Source organism: Gigantopelta aegis, chromosome 3 (genome assembly GCF_016097555.1).
Source record: "Gigantopelta aegis isolate Gae_Host chromosome 3, Gae_host_genome, whole genome shotgun sequence".
In the NCBI taxonomy this organism is placed as follows: domain Eukaryota; kingdom Metazoa; phylum Mollusca; class Gastropoda; order Neomphalida; family Peltospiridae; genus Gigantopelta; species Gigantopelta aegis.
The window spans coordinates 96,086,208-96,106,727 of record NC_054701.1 but is presented as its reverse complement, the minus strand read 5'-3'; the positions used below and the strand labels follow the sequence as shown (position 1 = coordinate 96,106,727).

General features: G+C 40.3%; 1 protein-coding gene across 8 annotated transcripts in view; it reads right to left on the bottom strand.

The window, feature by feature from the left end:
* The window catches only part of LOC121369414 (monoacylglycerol lipase ABHD6-like), a 50,253-nt gene that overhangs the window by 9,258 nt on the left and 20,475 nt on the right, over positions 1 to 20,520 (bottom strand). For 7 of the 8 annotated variants that reach the window (XM_041494512.1, XM_041494508.1, XM_041494510.1 and 4 more), the window contains exons 7-8: positions 4,067 to 4,121; positions 3,742 to 3,842 (exon numbers count right to left, since the gene is read on the bottom strand). In XM_041494512.1, coding sequence (XP_041350446.1) covers positions 3,742 to 3,842; positions 4,067 to 4,121 — 156 coding nt within the window. Of the gene's footprint in view, positions 1 to 724; positions 1,379 to 3,741; positions 3,843 to 4,066; positions 4,122 to 20,520 lie in introns of those variants that run through there. The other variant, XM_041494513.1, reaches the window with a different exon arrangement.

Here is a 20,520-nt window from a genome sequence, read left to right as displayed (position 1 = left end):
CTAGACAGTGTTTGTTACTGTGTGGGTACAAACACTGCACTATAATCAATAAAAGTCATGTTGGCACTAGACAGTGTTTGTTACTGTGTGGGTACAAACACTGCACTATAATCAATAAAAGTCATGTTGGCACTAGACAGTGTTTGTTACTGTGTGGGTACAAACACTGCACTATAATCAATAAAAGTCATGTTGGCACTAGACAGTGTTTGTTACTGTGTGGGTACAAACACTGCACTATAATCAATAAAAGTCATGTTGGCACTAGACAGTGTTTGTTACTGTGTGGGTACAAACACTGCACTATAATCAATAAAAGTCATGTTGGCACTAGACAGTGTTTGTTACTGTGTGGGTACAAACACTGCACTATAATCAATAAAAGTCATGTTGGCACTAGACAGTGTTTGTTACTGTGTGGGGTACAACACTGCACTATAATCAATAAAAGTCATGTTGGCACTAGACAGTGTTTGTTACTGTGTGGGTACAACACTGCACTATAATCAATAAAAGTCATGTTGGCACTAGACAGTGTTTGTTATTGTGTGGGGTACAACACTGCACTATAATCAATAAAAGTCATGTTGGCACTAGACAGTGTTTGTTATTGTGTGGGGTACAACACTGCACTATAATCAATAAAAGTCATGTTGGCACTAGACAGTGTTTGTTATTGTGTGGGTACAACACTGCACTATAATCAATAAAAGTCATGTTGGCACTAGACATTGTTTATTATTGTGTGGGGTACGACACTGCACTATAATCAATAAGTCATGTTGGCACTAGACATTGTTTATTATTGTGTGGGGTACGACACTGCACTATAATCAATAAGTCATGTTGGCACTAGACATTGTTTATTATTGTGTGGGGTACAACACTGCACTATAATCAATAAGTCATGTTGGCACTAGACATTGTTTATTATTGTGTGGGGTACGACACTGCACTATAATCAATAAGTCATGTTGGCACTAGACATTGTTTATTATTGTGTGGGGTACGACACTGCACTATAATCAATAAGTCATGTTGGCACTAGACATTGTTTATTATTGTGTGGGGTACGACACTGCACTATAATCAATAAGTCATGTTGGCACTAGACATTGTTTATTATTGTGTGGGGTACGACACTGCACTATAATCAATAAAAGTTATGTTGGCACTAGACAGTGTTTGTTATTGTGTGGGGTATGACACTGCACTATAATCTCCTGGTGGTTAGTTCTCCGCGGAACTGTAGAATCGCTTTCATAGTAGCACCAGGCCGATCCAAGTCTACGTTGTGACCACAGCGTTCAAGCACATCCACCTGTTGGCAGTTTGGTAAACCATTTCTAAGAAGATCCACACCACTGATATGAACCAACTGAAACACAGACGGAGACGGAGACAGAAAGAGAAAATTATAATGAAAGACAGATTTTGATAACATCTAGCCATGCAGTTACTTATATGTACTACATGCAGCAACCAGCAAAGTGACACAACACCCAGATAAAGTCTAATACATTGCAAATGGTTATTATCAATGTGCTATCTAAAACGACTGGTGAGAGTTAATACTAAAGGACTGGTGAGAGTTAACAGTAAAAGAGTTAATACTAAAAGACTGGTGAGAGTTAACACTAAAAGACTGGTGAGAGTTAACACTAAAAGACTGGTGAGAGTTAATACTAAAAGAGTTAATATTAAAAGACTGGTAAGAGTTAATACTAAACGACTGATGAGAGTTAATATTAAAAGACTGGTCAGAGTTAACACTAAAAGACTGGTGAGAGTTAATACTAAAAGACTGGTGAGAGTTAATACTAAACGACTGGTAAGAGTTAATATTAAAAGACTGGTCAGAGTTAACACTAAAAGACCGGTGAGAGTTAATAGTAAAAGAGTTAATACTAAAAGACTGGTGAGAGTTAATACTAAAAGACTGGTGAGAGTTAACACTAAAAGATTGGTGAGAGTTAATACTAAAAGAGTTAATACTAAAAGACTAGTAAGAGTTAACACTAAAAGACTGGTGAGAGTTAATACAAAAAGAGTTAATACTAAACGACTGGCGAGAGTTAATCTAAAAGACTGGTGAGAGTTACCACTAAAAGACTGGTGAGAGTTAATACTAAAAGACTGGTGAGAGTTAATACTAAAAGACTGGTGAGAGTTAATACTAAATGACTGGTAAGAGTTAATATTAAAAGACTGGTCAGAGTTAACACTAAAAGACCGGTGAGAGTTAATACTAAAAGAGTTAATATTAAAAGACTGGTAAGAGTTAACACTAAAAGACTGGTGAGAGTTAATACTAAAAGACTGGTGAGAGTTAATACTAAAAGACTGGTGAGAGTTAATACTAAAAGAATTAACACTAAAAGACTGGTGAGGTAACACTAAGAGACTGGAAAGAGTTAACACTAAAAGAGTTAACACTAAAAGAGTTAACACTAAAAGACTGATGAGTTAAAACTAAAAGAGTTAACACTAAAAGACTGATGTAAGTTAAAACTAAAAGACTGATGAGTTAACACTAAAAGAGTTAACACTAAAAGACTGATGTAAGTTAACACTAAAAGAGTTAACACTAAAAGACTGATGAGTTAACACTAAAAGAGTTAACACTAAAAGACTGATGTAAGTTAACACTAAAAGAGTTAACACTAAAAGACTGATGAGTTAACACTAAAAGAGTTAACACTAAAAGACTGATGAGTTAACACTAAAAGAGTTAACACTAAAAGACTGGTGAGTTAACCCTACAAGAGTTAACAGTAAAAGACTGATGAATTAACACTAAAGTTAACACCAAAAGACTGGTGAGTTAACACTAAAAGAGTTAACAGTAAAAGACTGATGAGTTAACACTAAAAGACTGGTGAGTTAACACTAAAAGAGTTAACAGTAAAAGACTGATGAGTTAACACTAAAAGACCGGTGAGTTAACACTGAAAGACTGGTGAGTTAACACTAAAAGACTGGTGAGTTAACACTAAAAGAGTTAACACTAAAAGACTGGTGAGTTAACACTAAAAGAGTTAACACTAAAAGACTGGTGAGTTAACACTAAAAGAGTTAACACTAAAAGACTGATGAGTTAACACTAAAAGAGTTAACACTAAAAGACTGGTGAGTTAACCCTACAAGAGTTAACAGTAAAAGACTGATGAGTTAACACTAAAGTTAACACTAAAAGAGTTAACACCAAAAGACTGGTGAGTTAACACTAAAAGAGTTAACACTAAAACACTGATGAGTTAACACTAAAAGACTGGTGAGTTAACACTAAAAGAGTTAACAGTAAAAGACTGATGAGTTAACACTAAAAGACTGGTGAGTTAACACTAAAAGACTGGTGAGTTAACACTAAAAGACTGGTGAGTTAACACTAAAAGAGTTAACACTAAAAGACTGGTGAGTTAACACTAAAAGAGTTAACACTAAAAGACTGGTGAGTTAACACTAAAAGACTGATGAGTTAACACTAAAAGAGTTAACACTAAAAGACTGATGAGTTAACACTAAAAGAGTTAACACTAAAACACTGGTGAGTTAACAGTAAAAGACTGATGAGTTAACACTAAAAGAGTTAACACTAAAAAACTGGTGAGTTAACCCTACAAGAGTTAACACTAAAAGACTGGTGAGTTAACACTAAACCACTGATGTGAGTTAACAGTGAAAGGCTAGAAAGTGAACACTAAAGCGAGATAAATTATCTGCTTGTTAATGGTGGACTACCTCGTCGTGTTTTCCCCATATCAGATGTGTGGGCATCGTCAGTTTGTGCACAATCTCTTCCAACAGCTTCTTGTTGTCCACAGATGACAGCTTCTTAAACACTGCAAAACAAAATCTACTGCCTTAAGGCACTTACAGGTAGTATGGATATTGAAGGGTTTTACTACAAATAAAGTGTACACCAACCAATATTATCACATTTAAAATTATTGTCAGATTTAAGAAAATGAAACGTCATGGTATAGTACGATATATGGAATAACATTGTTGTGAAATTATTATTGTCAGTCAACATATCGGGTACATCTACATTTCAACTACTTACTTTTCAAGAAGAATTCATTCCGTGGCTTTCGTATTTCAACTAATCCTTTGAGTAGCTGTAAAAATAAGATAACAAAACATGAGTTACTTAACTAATAGACCTATTTTACATTCCAACTGCACATGCACACAGAGAGTAACGTCCCCTGCCAAATCCAGCTACATAGAGTGATTTAACACTCTAGTGGACAACTAGCACAGCTGCCATATGCAATGTGACCACATTCGTACAAATCCAGCTACCTAGAGCAATTTAACACTCTAGTGGACAACTAGCACAGCTGTCATATACAATGTGACTACATTCGTACAAATCTAGCTACATAGAGCGATTTAACACTCTAGTGGACAACTAGCACAGCTGCCATATGCAATGTGACCACATTCGTACAAATCCAGCTACCTAGAGCAATTTAACACTCTAGTGGACAACTAGCACAGCTGTCATATACAATGTGACTACATTCGTACAAATCTAGCTACATAGAGCGATTTAACACTCTAGTGGACAACTAGCACAGCTGTTATATACAATGTGACTACATTCGTACAAATCTAGCTACATAGAGTAATTTAACACTCTAGTGGACAACTAGCACAGCTGTCATATACAATGTGACTACATTCATACAAATCCAGCTACTTAGAGCGATTTAACACTCTAGTGGACAACTAGCACAGCTGCCATATACAATGTGACTACATTCGTACAAATCCAGCTACTTAGAGTGATTTAACACTCTAGTGACTCTAGTGGACAACTAGCACAGCTGTCATATACAATGTGACTACATTCGTACAAATCCAGCTACTTAGAGCGATTTAACACTCTAGTGGACAACTAGCACAGCTGCCATATGCAATGTGACTACATTCGTACAAATCCAGCTACTTAGAGCAATTTAACACTCTAGTGGACAACTAGCACAGCTGCCATATACAATGTGACTACATTCGTACAAATCCAGCTACTTAGAGTGATTTAACACTCTAGTGGACAACTAGCACAGCTGTCATATACAATGTGACTACATTCGTACAAATCCAGCTACTTAGAGTGATTTAACACTCTAGTGACTCTAGTGGACAACTAGCACAGCTGTCATATACAATGTGACTACATTCGTACAAATCCAGCTACTTAGAGTGATTTAACACTCTAGTGACTCTAGTGGACAACTAGCACAGCTGTCATATACAATGTGACTACATTCGTACAAATCCAGCTACTTAGAGCGATTTAACACTCTAGTGGACAACTAGCACAGCTGCCATATGCAATGTGACTACATTCGTACAAATCCAGCTACTTAGAGAAATTTAACACTCTAGTGGACAACTAGCACAGCTGCCATATACAATGTGACTACATTCGTACAAATCCAGCTACTTAGAGTGATTTAACACTCTAGTGGACAACTAGCACAGCTGTCATATACAATGTGACTACATTCGTACAAATCCAGCTACTTAGAGTGATTTAACACTCTAGTGACTCTAGTGGACAACTAGCACAGCTGTCATATACAATGTGACTACATTCGTACAAATCCAGCTACTTAGAGCGATTTAACACTCTAGTGGACAACTAGCACAGCTGCCATATGCAATGTGACTACATTCGTACAAATCCAGCTACTTAGAGCAATTTAACACTCTAGTGGACAACTAGCACAGCTGCCATATGCAAGGTGACTACATTCGTACAAATCCAGCTACTTAGAGCAATTTAACACTCTAGTGGACAACTAGCACAGCTGCCATATACAATGTGACTACATTCGTACAAATCCAGCTACTTAGAGTGATTTAACACTCTAGTGGACAACTAGCACAGCTGTCATATACAATGTGACTACATTCGTACAAATCCAGCTACTTAGAGTGATTTAACACTCTAGTGACTCTAGTGGACAACTAGCACAGCTGTCATATACAATGTGACTACATTCGTACAAATCCAGCTACTTAGAGTGATTTAACACTCTAGTGACTCTAGTGGACAACTAGCACAGCTGCCATATGCAATGTGACTACATTCGTACAAATCCAGCTACTTAGAGCGATTTAACACTCTAGTGGACAACTAGCACAGCTGCCATATGCAAGGTGACTACATTCGTACAAATCCAGCTACTTAGAGCGATTTAACACTCTAGTGGACAACTAGCACAGCTGCCATATGCAAGGTGACTACATTCGTACAAATCCAGCTACTTAGAGCGATTTAACACTCTAGTGGATAACTAGCACAGCTGCCAAGCGATTTAACACTCTAGTGGACAACTAGCACAGCTGCCATATGCAAGGTGACTACATTCGTACAAATCCAGCTACTTAGAGCGATTTAACACTCTAGTGGACAACTAGCACAGCTGTCATATACAATGTGACTACATTCGTACAAATCCAGCTACTTAGAGCGATTTAACACTCTAGTGGACAACTAGCACAGCTGCCATATGCAATGTGACTACATTCGTACAAATCCAGCTACTTAGAGCGATTTAACACTCTAGTGGACAACTAGCACAGCTGCCATATGCAATGTGACTACATTCGTACAAATCCAGCTACTTAGAGCGATTTAACACTCTAGTGGATAACTAGCACAGCTGCCATATGCAATGTGACTACATTCGTACAAATCCAGCTACTTAGAGCGATTTAACACTCTAGTGGACAACTAGCACAGCTGCCATATGCAAGGTGACTACATTCGTACAAATCCAGCTACTTAGAGCGATTTAACACTCTAGTGGACAACTAGCACAGCTGCCATATGCAAGTGACTACATTCGTACAAATCCAGACTACATTCGTACAAATCCAGCTACTTAGAGCGATTTAACACTCTAGTGGATAACTAGCACAGCTGCCATATGCAAGGTGACTACATTCGTACAAATCCAGCTACTTAGAGCGATTTAACACTCTAGTGGACAACTAGCACAGCTGCCATATGCAATGTGACTACATTCGTACAAATCCAGCTACTTAGAGCGATTTAACACTCTAGTGGACAACTAGCACAGCTGCCATATGCAATGTGACTACATTCGTACAAATCCAGCTACTTAGAGCGATTTAACACTCTAGTGGACAACTAGCACAGCTGCCATATGCAAGGTGACTACATTCGTACAAATCCAGCTACTTAGAGCGATTTAACACTCTAGTGGACAACTAGCACAGCTGCCATATGCAATGTGACTACATTCGTACAAATCCAGCTACTTAGAGCGATTTAACACTCTAGTGGACAACTAGCACAGCTGCCATATGCAAGGTGACTACATTCGTACAAATCCAGCTACTTAGAGCGATTTAACACTCTAGTGGACAACTAGCACAGCTGCCATATGCAATGTGACTACATTCGTACAAATCCAGCTACTTAGAGCGATTTAACACTCTAGTGGACAACTAGCACAGCTGCCATATGCAAGGTGACTACATTCGTACAAATCCAGCTACTTAGAGCGATTTAACACTCTAGTGGACAACTAGCACAGCTGCCATATGCAATGTGACTACATTCGTACAAATCCAGCTACTTAGAGCGATTTAACACTCTAGTGGACAACTAGCACAGCTGCCATATGCAAGGTGACTACATTCGTACAAATCCAGCTACTTAGAGCGATTTAACACTCTAGTGGACAACTAGCACAGCTGCCATATGCAATGTGACTACATTCGTACAAATCCAGCTACTTAGAGCGATTTAACACTCTAGTGGACAACTAGCACAGCTGCCATATGCAAGGTGACTACATTCGTACAAATCCAGCTACTTAGAGCGATTTAACACTCTAGTGGACAACTAGCACAGCTGCCATATGCAATGTGACTACATTCGTACAAATCCAGCTACTTAGAGCGATTTAACACTCTAGTGGACAACTAGCACAGCTGCCATATGCAAGGTGACTACATTCGTACAAATCCAGCTACTTAGAGCGATTTAACACTCTAGTGGACAACTAGCACAGCTGCCATATGCAATGTGACTACATTCGTACAAATCCAGCTACTTAGAGCGATTTAACACTCTAGTGGACAACTAGCACAGCTGCCATATGCAAGGTGACTACATTCGTACAAATCCAGCTACTTAGAGCGATTTAACACTCTAGTGGACAACTAGCACAGCTGCCATATGCAATGTGACTACATTCGTACAAATCCAGCTACTTAGAGCGATTTAACACTCTAGTGGACAACTAGCACAGCTGCCATATGCAATGTGACTACATTCGTACAAATCCAGCTACTTAGAGCGATTTAACACTCTAGTGGACAACTAGCACAGCTGCCATATGCAAGGTGACTACATTCGTACAAATCCAGCTACTTAGAGCGATTTAACACTCTAGTGGACAACTAGCACAGCTGCCATATGCAATGTGACTACATTCGTACAAATCCAGCTACTTAGAGCGATTTAACACTCTAGTGGACAACTAGCACAGCTGCCATATGCAATGTGACTACATTCGTACAAATCCAGCTACTTAGAGCGATTTAACACTCTAGTGGACAACTAGCACAGCTGCCATATGCAATGTGACTACATTCGTACAAATCCAGCTACTTAGAGCGATTTAACACTCTAGTGGACAACTAGCACAGCTGCCATATGCAAGGTGACTACATTCGTACAAATCCAGCTACTTAGAGTGATTTAACACTCTAGTGGACAACTAGCACAGCTGCCATATGCAAGGTGACTACATTCGTACAAATCCAGCTACTTAGAGCGATTTAACACTCTAGTGGACAACTAGCACAGCTGCCATATGCAATGTGACTACATTCGTACAAATCCAGCTACTTTTAGAAAATTTGTTTCTAATTTTCATTATTATTCATACTTACCTAGTACTAGCACAACAACAATGCTATACGACCCTGAGTTATAACCTCCACTGCAGAATTATCTCCTCTTGCCGGATGTATAACCTACACCCGCGCATGGGTAGACCGTATATCCTCGTTATCGATTCAAAGTCCGGAATGACTGAATTAAAAAAGACCTCTCTAGGAGCGGGTGGGAGGTAACGGTTGTTGTTGTGCTAGTACTAAGTAAGTATGAATAATAATGAAAATTAGAAACAAATTTTCTAATAATCTTATTCAACTTACCATACTAGCACAACAACAATGCTATAACAGACGTGATATAACACCGTTAAAGCACGAGAATTTAACATTAAAGGGAGGAGGTAAGAAAACAAGGAGGACTTACCCATTCAACCAGTAGTGTTCGTCTCAAGTAATGATACAGTGAAAAAGCAACCCACATCATACGAGGTATAAAATGTCAAAGTGACTTTTAAATTGAAGAACTACAACCCCAATTAAAAGTAAACCAAGTTAACAAGGTGAGGAAACCCACACACCAAGTAATGGTAAAAGACACTCGACTGCCCCAGATAGTCAACCATCCACCCCCCACTCTCCAAACAGGAGGTGGAGAACTATCTCCCAGAAAGACTGCCACTAGCGACCGGACGAAATAAGGGTCGCCCCCTACGCGTGGCCCTGCGCACCGAAATGAGTTGCTGCCCTGCAATGACTGACTGAATCCGCCGAGTTCCGTCCGGACCAACAGCCATATCACGGAAATAAAACCGGTCAAACATGTGTCGACCTTTCCAAAATCCCGCACTCATGACCTTGAAAATGTCCAAAGAAACATGGAAATTAAGGGAAGCAGAAATCGCCCGAATCTCATGATGTCGAACGGAGAAATTCCACAGAACATGATCACCCGCCTTCTCATATGCCAGTTTGATGGTTGCAGCAATCCATCTCGACAAAGCATTCTTCGTAATGTCTCCTGGTTGGCGCGTGAAAGAGATAAACAGTCTCTTAGTGTTTTGCCGGAGATTTCTAGTACGCTCCAAATAGAATTTCAAAGCCCGCACCGGACAAAGAAGTCTATCAGAATTATCCGCAGAAAGCGTACGAGATAAACACTGAATAATGGCCGGAGGAAACTCTTCCCCTGGCACCTGGTTCTTAGCCACGAAAACAGGATCAGTACGTAATGTAACTGACCCGTCCGTATTGTAATCCACCAAATCATGCAAAAAAGCATGAATCTCACTAATACGATGGCAAGCCGCTAGTGAGACCAGAAACAAAGTTTTCCACATCAAATGACGAAGACTGGCGAATTTCAAAGGCTCGTAGGGCTTGCCTTTGAGTGCATGCAGAACCAGAAAAACATTCCATTTAGGCAAAATGGAAGGCTTCTCAACCGTGTTTTGCAACGACTTAAGCAAGTCATGCAACACGAGATTCGTTGAGAAATCTTGACGTCCACACTGCCTCAGAGTAGTGAAAATGGACGACCGGTGACTTCTCACTGTTTGAACCTTCAGCTGTCTTTCTTGGACAAGAGCCAGAAAGTACTCAGCTAAATCATTAACAGTAGGCGACAAGGGATCCACGTCCCTCTCAGTCGCCCAACGAACCCAAGCGCACCAGTGACACTGGTAGACCCTCTCCGTAGACCGGCGCTTCGACGAGGAGACGAGCTCAGCAACCCGTTTAGAAAAGCCTCGGTTTCGGAGGGAAACCCCGACAACCGCCATGAGTGAAGTCGGAAAACCTCCGGCTTCGGATGTCACTCTGTCCGACGCAGTCTCTGACTGAGCAGATCGGGTATCAATGGCAACCGCACCGGCTCCTGCACTAAAAGTGACAGGAGCGGAGGAAACCAGGCTTGAGCTGCCCAACTCGGGGCTACGAGCGTGACACGACAAGGTTGCTGTCTGATCTTTGCCAGAACCTTGCCAAGCAGAACCAGAGGGGGAAAGGCGTAAAAATCCAGTCCCGTCCAGTCCATGCTCAACGCATCGTACTCCAGTGCCAGTGGGTCTGGTACCGGCGATACAAACACTGGCAACTGACTGTTCAGGCGAGTGGCAAACATATCGAGTTGAGGACTCCCCCACAACTGAAGAACTCGATAAGCCACCGTCCGGTGCAAGATCCACTCCGTCTGAACCGGGGAACGACGACTCAAAGCGTCCGCCAAGACGTTCATGGACGAAGGAATGTGTTTGGCCGATAACACCACTCCCCAATCGTCGCACCATTCCAGAATCTCCAAAGCTGCAAGACTCAATGACAGGGATTTGGTGCCTCCCCACCGATTGAGGTACGCAACAAATGACGTGTTGCCCGACCTCAACAAAATCCGACGATGTCAAATAACAGTCCTGAAATGGAGACAAGCGCGACGCACTGCTTCCATCTCCAACAGGTTGATGTGACGACTCCTCTCTGAACAGTCCACACCCCTGACAGATGTTGATCCAAAAGGTGTGCACCGAACCCCTCGAGGGAAGCATCAGTAAACAGGACCAACTCTGGAGAAAGTGGGTGTAAAGGAACGGCCTGGGACATACACTTGTCCACTAGACACTCTTGGATCGGAAGAATGAACCAAGGCCCCAATGGTATCACCAAATCCCAGCTGAGACCATCCCACACTCGGGACAAATGCCATTGAAGCGGTCTCTTGAACTGTCTGAACCTCACATTCAGCGCTGCCAGCGATTCGAGATGGCCTATCAACACATGGAGCGTGCGCATTGATGCACTTTGCTCCACCAGAAGACGTTGTGCCAATGTCCTGAAATTATGAAGTCGCAAATCCGTCGGAAGAACGGACGCCTCCACAAGGTTGAAAACCACCCCGAGATAAGTGAAAACCTGCGTTGGCACTAATTCCGACTTGACCCAATTGGGAATAAACCCCAATCGGAGAATCATGTCAATCACGAACTCCACGCCCACGAGACATGCCGTCTGTGACGCCGCCGGAATTAACCAATCGTCCAGGTAATTGTGCATCCGTATACCCAACAGATGTACACACCCCACCACTGCCTTTACTACCCGAGTAAAGACGTGAGGGCTTGTGGCCAATCCGAAAGGCAGAACTTGAAACTCGTAAGCTCTGCCGTCGTAGAGGAACCGCAAGTACTTCCAAAACATCCCGATGGATTGGAACATGCAGGTAAGCGTCCTTCAAATCGATGGACGCCGCCCATTCCCCCACCTGATGCAAAGCGCGAACAGACTGAACCGTCTCCATCTTCATAGATGGAATAACAACGAAATAATTCAGCGGCTTCAGGTTTAGAATTGGTCACCACTCGCCATTCTTCTTCTGGGCGAAGAACAGATGGGAAAAAAATCCCGGAGTGCCCAAATCCACCTCCTGGATGGCTTTCTTGTCGAGAAACACGACAACCATATTCTCCACCAGTACTCGTTTGTCGACAGGCGGTACTGCAGGTAACCGGGGGGAGGACGTCAGTGGAGGGGGTGAAGAAAACGGAATTCTGTATCCGTTGCGGACAACCGCCAAAACCCATGGGTCCAGATCTGGCAGTTCGCACCAACTTTGAACAAAATGGCGCAATCTACCCCCCACAGGAAGATCTGCTAACGGAACCTCCGTAAGCAGATGTCGATTGTCCACATACCCTCATCCCGGCCGCTTCCCACCCCTGGGCGCCTTGCCCCGAGCGGAACCACGAAAACGTGCCGGCTTCCCCCGAAAACGTTCCTGTTTCGATGAACCACGGGCATTACCAGACTGCACGCCCAAATCAGACCCCACAGGGACCTGATAACTGTCAAGAAAAGTCGATTTCTTAACAGGTGGAGGCTTAAAAGTAGACGCCGCCTGGCGCTTACGAGCAGTTCGGGACGGAGCAGCAGGGACGAATTTCGTCGCTTCTTGGTCCATGACCAAGTTAAAATTGGTCCCAAAAAGTAAAGTTTCCCTTACTGAGCGACTACGAAAGTAGGTTTTAACCACACCCGTCGCTCTCAGTCCCGCCAGGTAGTGATCCCGACGCAGAAGTAGACTGTTGGCAAAAACACGCCCAGCAAGCTGAGCGACGTGATGAGAGGCTTTAGAAGCCGCCAACAAACAACCCTTAGCCATCAGCGGAAGACCCGTGACTGCTTTATCTAACCCAAATAGGAACGTACCTAAATGGTTATTGACTTGAAAAAGAAGTTTAGATAACCTCTCCAAAGTCTCTAAATCCGTGAGTGGCACACTGACATTAGGAGATGAGTGGCAGTCTGCCTTCACCCTAGCGGAAACGACCGCTGGATGTGAAAGGAAGGAAGCTCCCAATGTCTTATACGAAGACGTGGACAAAACCTTCGCCGCAGACAACAGTTTCCCGGTAGCTAACGCTGCCGGAAACTCTTCCACCACTGCCCCCAAAATACGATCGCTACCCGCAATCAAATAATAATAATAATAATAATAAAATTCTTTATTTTCAGAGGGTAAACACATTCAGTACAAGGTGACTGGTCTCCCATGAGGCCCTCTCTAATCTATACATGATATTATACATACATACATTCAAAGAAACAACATCAACATACATGTAATATGTATAGCATGAGGAACAATAGCACATATTATGAATATATAAATAATATTTAAATCAATTTGTTAAGAAACTTGAGTCAGTGATAACTCAATACATCATAATTATTTTAACAAACACAAAATCAACAACAAAGGTATATCTTAAAATTGATTATTATTTGAATAGTGCTTAAAATAACTGGATTTGAATGAGGCGCGGGATTGAGAATATTTTATCTTTGAAGGTAGTGTGTTCCACAGTTTAGCTCCCCTGCATGAAAAACTATGGCGATAAAATTCTGTTCTTGGTTTTAATTCATAAAGGTGATTATGTTGAGTTGACCTCAGATTTAAGGAGTGAATTTCTGAAGTTGTTTGAAACATTGTTTCTAGATATGATGGAGATAGTTTGTTGAGGACTTTGTAGACAAACTGGCAGGTTCTAAAGTCAATTCTCTCTTTGATTTTAAGCCATTTGAGAGAGCTAATTATTTCTGCAGTGGACATTTCTTTGCTTTTTTCAGTAATAAGTCTTGCAGCTTGATTTTGGATTTTTTGAAGTTTTCCTATAGAATGTTTTGAACAGGTTCCCCAAATTGTGGAGCAATAGTCTAAGTGAGGTAATATGTAAGAGCTGTAGAATATTAATCTGGTCTTTTGGTCAAGATATTTTCTGTTTTGTCGAAAAATGTATAATAAATAAGAAGATTTTTTAATAATGGCATTTATGTGGTTAGCCCATGTCAGTGTTGGGTCAATGTGTACACCAAGAAGTTTTTCAGAAGTGGAACATTGCACTGGTATGTGATCTACATATACAGTCAATGCTGTTGAGGTTTCTGCAATCGAGGTCAGTTTTTTAGAAGAACCAATAAGCATGATTTTAGTTTTATTTAAGTTAAGAGACATCTTATTATGGTTGCACCAAAGACTCACCTCATTCAAATCTAACTGGACATGTTTTTCTAACAGAGATATGTCATCAGCTACAGATGTGGAGCTTACATCATCAGCAAACAGATCCATGACACAATGCTTTGCATAGAGTGGCAGATCATTGATATATAATGCAAACAAAGTGGGGCCAAGTACTGATCCCTGTGGGATGCCATATGAGAGATTAAGAGGATCAGATCGGGCTTTGCCAAGAACAACAGTTTGTTTTCTACCCGAGAGATATGATTCAAACCATTTTAGAGATTTTGAATCAAAGTGATAGATGCTTAGTTTCTTCATGAGTATATCATGATCTATCATGTCAAATGCTTTTTTAAAATCAATGAATGTAGCTGAGACAAATTTACCATCATCTACTGACTTTTGCCAATTATTAACAATTCTAAGTAGAGCTGTTTCACAGGAATGTTTGGTTCTAATCCAGATTGGTATTCATAAAGGAGTTTGTATTCTTCGAAGAATTCAGATAATGCTTTATGCACATGTTTTTCCATTATTTTAGAAATTATTGGCAATATAGAAATTGGTCTAAAGTTTTCACGCTTTTGTCTATCCCCAGTTTTAAATAATGGAGTTATTTTTGCATGTTTCCATTGCTCAGGAAATATCCCTGATGTTATGCTGTTGTTGATGATGGTTACAAGTGATGGGGTTATAACAGCTGAAGCCAATTTAACAAAGTGTGGTCCTATGTCATCCAATCCCATTGATTTTTTACATCACAGTTCTGAAGTTGTTCAAATACAAATGCACTTGAGACTAGTGGAATGGTGAACTTGACAGTACTTGGTATTTTACTATCAACAAAATCTGATAATTGTTTAAAGGTGTTGTTATTGGAAGGTGTAATGGTTGATTTTGCCTGTTCAATTACATTGATAAAATAATGATTAAAGTGATTACATATGTTTTGTTTGTTTATTACTTGGTGGTTGCTGTCATCCTTAATGGAGGCTATGGAAGTGTTATCTTTGGGATTAAGATTTCGAAGAATTTTGTGAATGGCAGCTGGGTTTGATGTGTTTTCTTTAACAGCATTTCGCAGGTAGTTTGTTTTAGCTTTGTCAATCAATGAGTTGACTGTATTACGCCAATATTTGAATTGCCGTTCTTTTTGTTGTTTTTTGCAAAGGTCTCTCATTTTCATAGCACCTATAATTTGATCTGTATGCCATGGTTTAAGTTTGGTATGCTTAACCCTATGTTCAGTGAGTGGTGCATGGTTATTCACTACTTCAGTTAAACAGGCACAGAGAGTATTGAGAGCAGTACTGGGGTCAGATACATTACTTACTGGTTCAAGAGTATTTGATAAGTCATTCAAAAAGTGACTCTGGTCAAAATGCTTCAGGCATCGATATTGAAGCGTGATGTGATGATTCTTTTTAATAGGTGCAGCCTTCGATTTATAAACAATACAGACAGGGAAGTGGTCACTTATTCCAAGTTTGGGTACAAAGCAGCGATTAACCTTTGCTTTGCTTGTAACATAAACATGATCAATAAGTGTTGAAGAATTTTCCGTAACTCTTGTTGGCTCATTAATTATTTGCTCTAGATTATATGCTTTACAGATATTAATAAATTCAGAATGTTTTAATGTTAGCAGGTCTATATTAAAATCACCCATTATAATCAGTTCTTTGTTAAGTGTGATAGCTTTTTCTATATTGGCATGAAATTGTTCAAACCATATAATCTTGGCATTTGGTGGTCGATAAAGAAAAGCCACAAGAATAGATTTAGATTTATATGGAAGTATTTCCAACCATATTACTTCAAGTTCATCGCTTTCTAAATCCACTCTTCTGGTGTAGGCAAGATGCATAGCTATATAAGCAATAACACCACCGCCATGTTTGTGAGTTCTCTCGCGTCTTTCTGGTTTATGAAACCCATTGATATTTAATATGCTGTCTGGCATTATGTTGTTTAGTTTGCTTTCTGTTAGACCTAGAATACTGACATCTTGAGCAAGTAGACTAACTTGATAAAATTTTGATCTTATACCTTGGATGTTAAGATGTGCTATTGTTAACCCTTTTGCAGATTCAAAACCAAAACATATGTGTCGTCATTGTATATCCAGGAAACATCAGGAACAACATTTATCTGTGTAAACTTGAATGGATCAGGCAGAAGAGTATATTTATCTCCTAGCTTTTCAAATGCATCATTTTCAATATATGAAATAATATGTAAATAATGAAGACACATGTTAACATTCATAAAACCAACTGGTAATAAAAACATGAGAGGAGTATTTGTAACTCCTAAAGTGTCCTTGCTATTAATACAGTGTTTATCCAAGCTTTTCACTGGTATATCTACTGCAGGAGCAGTTTGTAGACATTCGTCTACAGTGATATGGGAATCTATAGTGGACAAAAATATTTTACATTTGTTAACAGATTTCTCAGTACAACAATTTGCTTGATATTTATCAGGGGAATTATAATAGTTGCATTTCATGGGTTGTGAATCATCAGTAGTAGCAGAAATGACTGGTTGGACAATATTAAAACTATTTTTTATTGTGATAGGGTTAGGCCTATTTTGTTTAGCAATATGTTTCGTACATGAACAGTTTTGCACATTACTGTCACAATGTCCACACAAGCTATCCAACACAGAATATCTATTTGCCAGTGTAAGAACTATCTTATGGGTGCTCTGTTGACCCATCCTGGTGGTGGTGGAGGTGGTAGCCACTGGGGAAACCATGGTTGGTTGGGTCGTGGGCCGTACAGTCCAGTATGAGGAGGGAAATGATAAGGATGCACTGGTGAGAATGTCTGTCCTTGATACAGTGGCATGCGAGAAAGAAACATTGGTGCCGGTTGCGGTTGATTGATGGGTGGTGTCATTGGTACCATTTGTGGTCGACTGATGAGTGGTTTTACTAACTTTCTCCTCCCATATGTCCTCTCCTGTTGAAAATTAGCATGTTTCTTATGTAGTGGTAATCCCAGCACATCGTGTACACTTCTCAGAATTGTGTTTGAAAGAATTATAATTCCTTCTCTGTTTGGATGAATATGGTCAAAGAACAAGTTTCTCTTTATGTCTCCATGTTGAGTTACAAATTGTTCATGGCTGTCAATAATCTCAACATGCATGGTGTCAGCAAGATGTTTTAGTGATTCATTGATCTCTTCAATGTTGTTTGTTACCGACTCATTTGTAGGACGTGGCAGTATTGTTGACAAAAACACGTGACCATTTGGTTTGACTAAAGTTTGAGATCTTGTTAGTAGATTTTTGAACTGTTCAATGATACTGTCTTTGCTGAATGATGAAATATTATTGGTACCAACATGTAAAACAATGCTGTCATATTTGCCTAGTATATCAGTTTCATTGGTTTCCAAATACTTGTATACACCAGCAATTTTGGCACCAGGTAGGGTTTTCACCCTGACATTAACATTTTGACTTGACATCATTCTTGCACTTAGATGTCTCACAGTGCTGCTGCCAATGATGAATACTTTTTTTTGGACTGATTCATGGTCGATGCTTTCATTTATTTCCTGGACATTGTTGGTATTTTGATTTTCAATGTTTATTTTAGTCACTGTGTTAATATCGGTGGAAATATGTTCAGATGCACTGGTACAGTTGTCAAATTTATTGGTTAGTTCATTTAAACATGACTTCATGTCATCCATTTTTGCTTCTAGTTCATTAGTTTTGTTTGCACATGAAAAGCTGGTGAAATGTGTTTTGAGATTGTCAATTTTTGTTGAAATGCCTGATGAATTTTCTGTTGTACTAATAAATTTAACAAAGCATGTTTTAATGTCATCAATTTTTGTTTCCAAATCAGTTGTCAGCTCATTTTTCTGTAGAATTGCTTTTACCATTTCATCTTTTTCTGCAGTAACTTTTAACTTTTTGTTTTTCAGAGCTTTCACCTTTGCATTTAGCAATAATGATTCTTCAGATTCTTTCTGCAGTTTTGATTTGGCCTCTTTGAGTTCATCTGCACATTTTTTATTTTGTTTCATTGCATGACTCAATGATTCACTCAATTCTCTGTTGTTGAAATTTAGTTTCTCAATTTCAGTTTTGTTATTTGTTGCTCTTTTTGAGAGTTTATTGCACTGGCTTTGAACTCTTGTTTTAAACAAGAATTTTCTTCTTCAAGATGAAGAATAGTGTCACGGAGTATCTTAACTTGGTCTGAGTGTTTTTGTTTCAGAAAGTGTAATTTCTCCTTTGTTTTTATAAGTTCCTCTTCTGAGATCATGTAATTAGCCTGCTGAGACATAATTATTGTTTTAGGCATTGTTTGCTGAGTTTCCAGGTCTTGGTCATGTGGTACCTCTACATCACTGATGCTGGTCTTATTTACACAAGATCCATGGCAGTTCTGTTGCATAAGACAGGCTTCTGTTTCAGTTCCCACATCTGTTATTGCTTTTGTCTGCTCTTTTTGTGGGGTAGATGTTAACTGAATTTTATCAAAGTTTACAATCTTTAGCATTTTGGAAAAGTCCTCCATGAGCCATGAATGAAATCCATTTGAGTTGCCTTGGAGATGTAGTATGGATGTAGATTCATATGTTGTAAGGGTTAGATTGTAAACACTCCCATCATGATGATGAGTTAGTTTTAGCATTTTCCCATTTCCATTACTGACAAAATTGAATTTTCCATATTTTTCACAAATAATATCACACAAATTTTGTAGAATACCTGGGTTATGAAAGTGCACAGTAATACACCCACTGTTATGTTTTATTGTTACATCACCATTTGGCCAGAAATCATTGCACACAGAATCATTTTGAAATTCACAAGCAGGCAGGTTATTAGTTATGATTCTGCTTGCAAAATCAATATTGGTAGATGTCTCATCAATGTCAGCCTGTGTAAAACCATTAAAGGAAGAGAATGTAGATGAAATTTGGTCAATGGAATTGTCATCACCTGAATAATTGTCATTACATATATCAGAATCTGGCTCTGTAAGTTTGCCACACAAGTCGGCCATGACAGTTTAAAGATGAGTTTTGTTGTGAAAACAACATATAACAATAAAATACTCACTGTAAGTTCTATTCTAGTTGGTAACACAGAATCAAATATCCAAATATAACAATTTCCACAGAACAAGTTTTGTAAAGCAGGAACCACAGATGACTAGTGAATCTCCACATTTTACTGGAGCTCAAGCCAGCATGACTGGCATGACTGGCAGCCATGAATCTTCTATCCGCAAGAGATTCATGCGCCTCGTGCGCTAACGGCAAGCCGAAATCCTGCCGCGGAGCATCCGTCGCTAAAGGCCGGTTTCCAAACGAAACACCCTTGTAAGACTGAACAGCCTCCTCCGACGGAATTGCATCCGCGCACACCAGTCGGACCTGTTCCCGTACAAAACCAAGAACCGCCTGGTAATCATAATCGCTGTCTGGCGTACCATCGGCCAAATCGTCAAGCACCGAACCTGGTGCCGACCCTTCCCCCGAACCACACACTGACTCGGAGGGAAAATCGCCTTCCGAAGAAGAAATTTTTTTTCAAACGACGCGCCATGCGCTGACCGTAACGGAAACGAAACTACATGGGCAGGACGATGCGGACCAGCTGAATCTGCAAACTGGTCCAACCCCGGTCTCGCTGGAAACCCCGGCGGTGGAGGGACTGGTGGAGGGATTGGTGGAGGCGATTTCCCTAGCCAGGCCATGAAATTCTCAAAAAGAGAAACATAGTCCCCCCGAGTCCGCCCCTGAGGGTGACCCGAAACCATCGGACCCTGAACGAAAGGTTCCGCCCACGCAGTCGAGGGATAACGCCTGGAACCTCTACCCCGATTTGACAGGTCCGGATTGACCATCGGTGTAGACACAGGCGCACCCAAGAAAGCTGCAGTTTCCCTGATCCCTGCCGAAACAGACAACGGGACTGCAGAATCAAAAACGAGGATATACGGTCTACCCAATGCGCGGGTGTAGGTTATACATCCGGCAAGGGGAGATAATTCTGCAGTGGAGGTTATAATTCAGGGTCGTATAGCATTGTTGTTGTGCTAGTAGGCAAAAGCAAATCCCCAGGTCGAACGGAGCCCG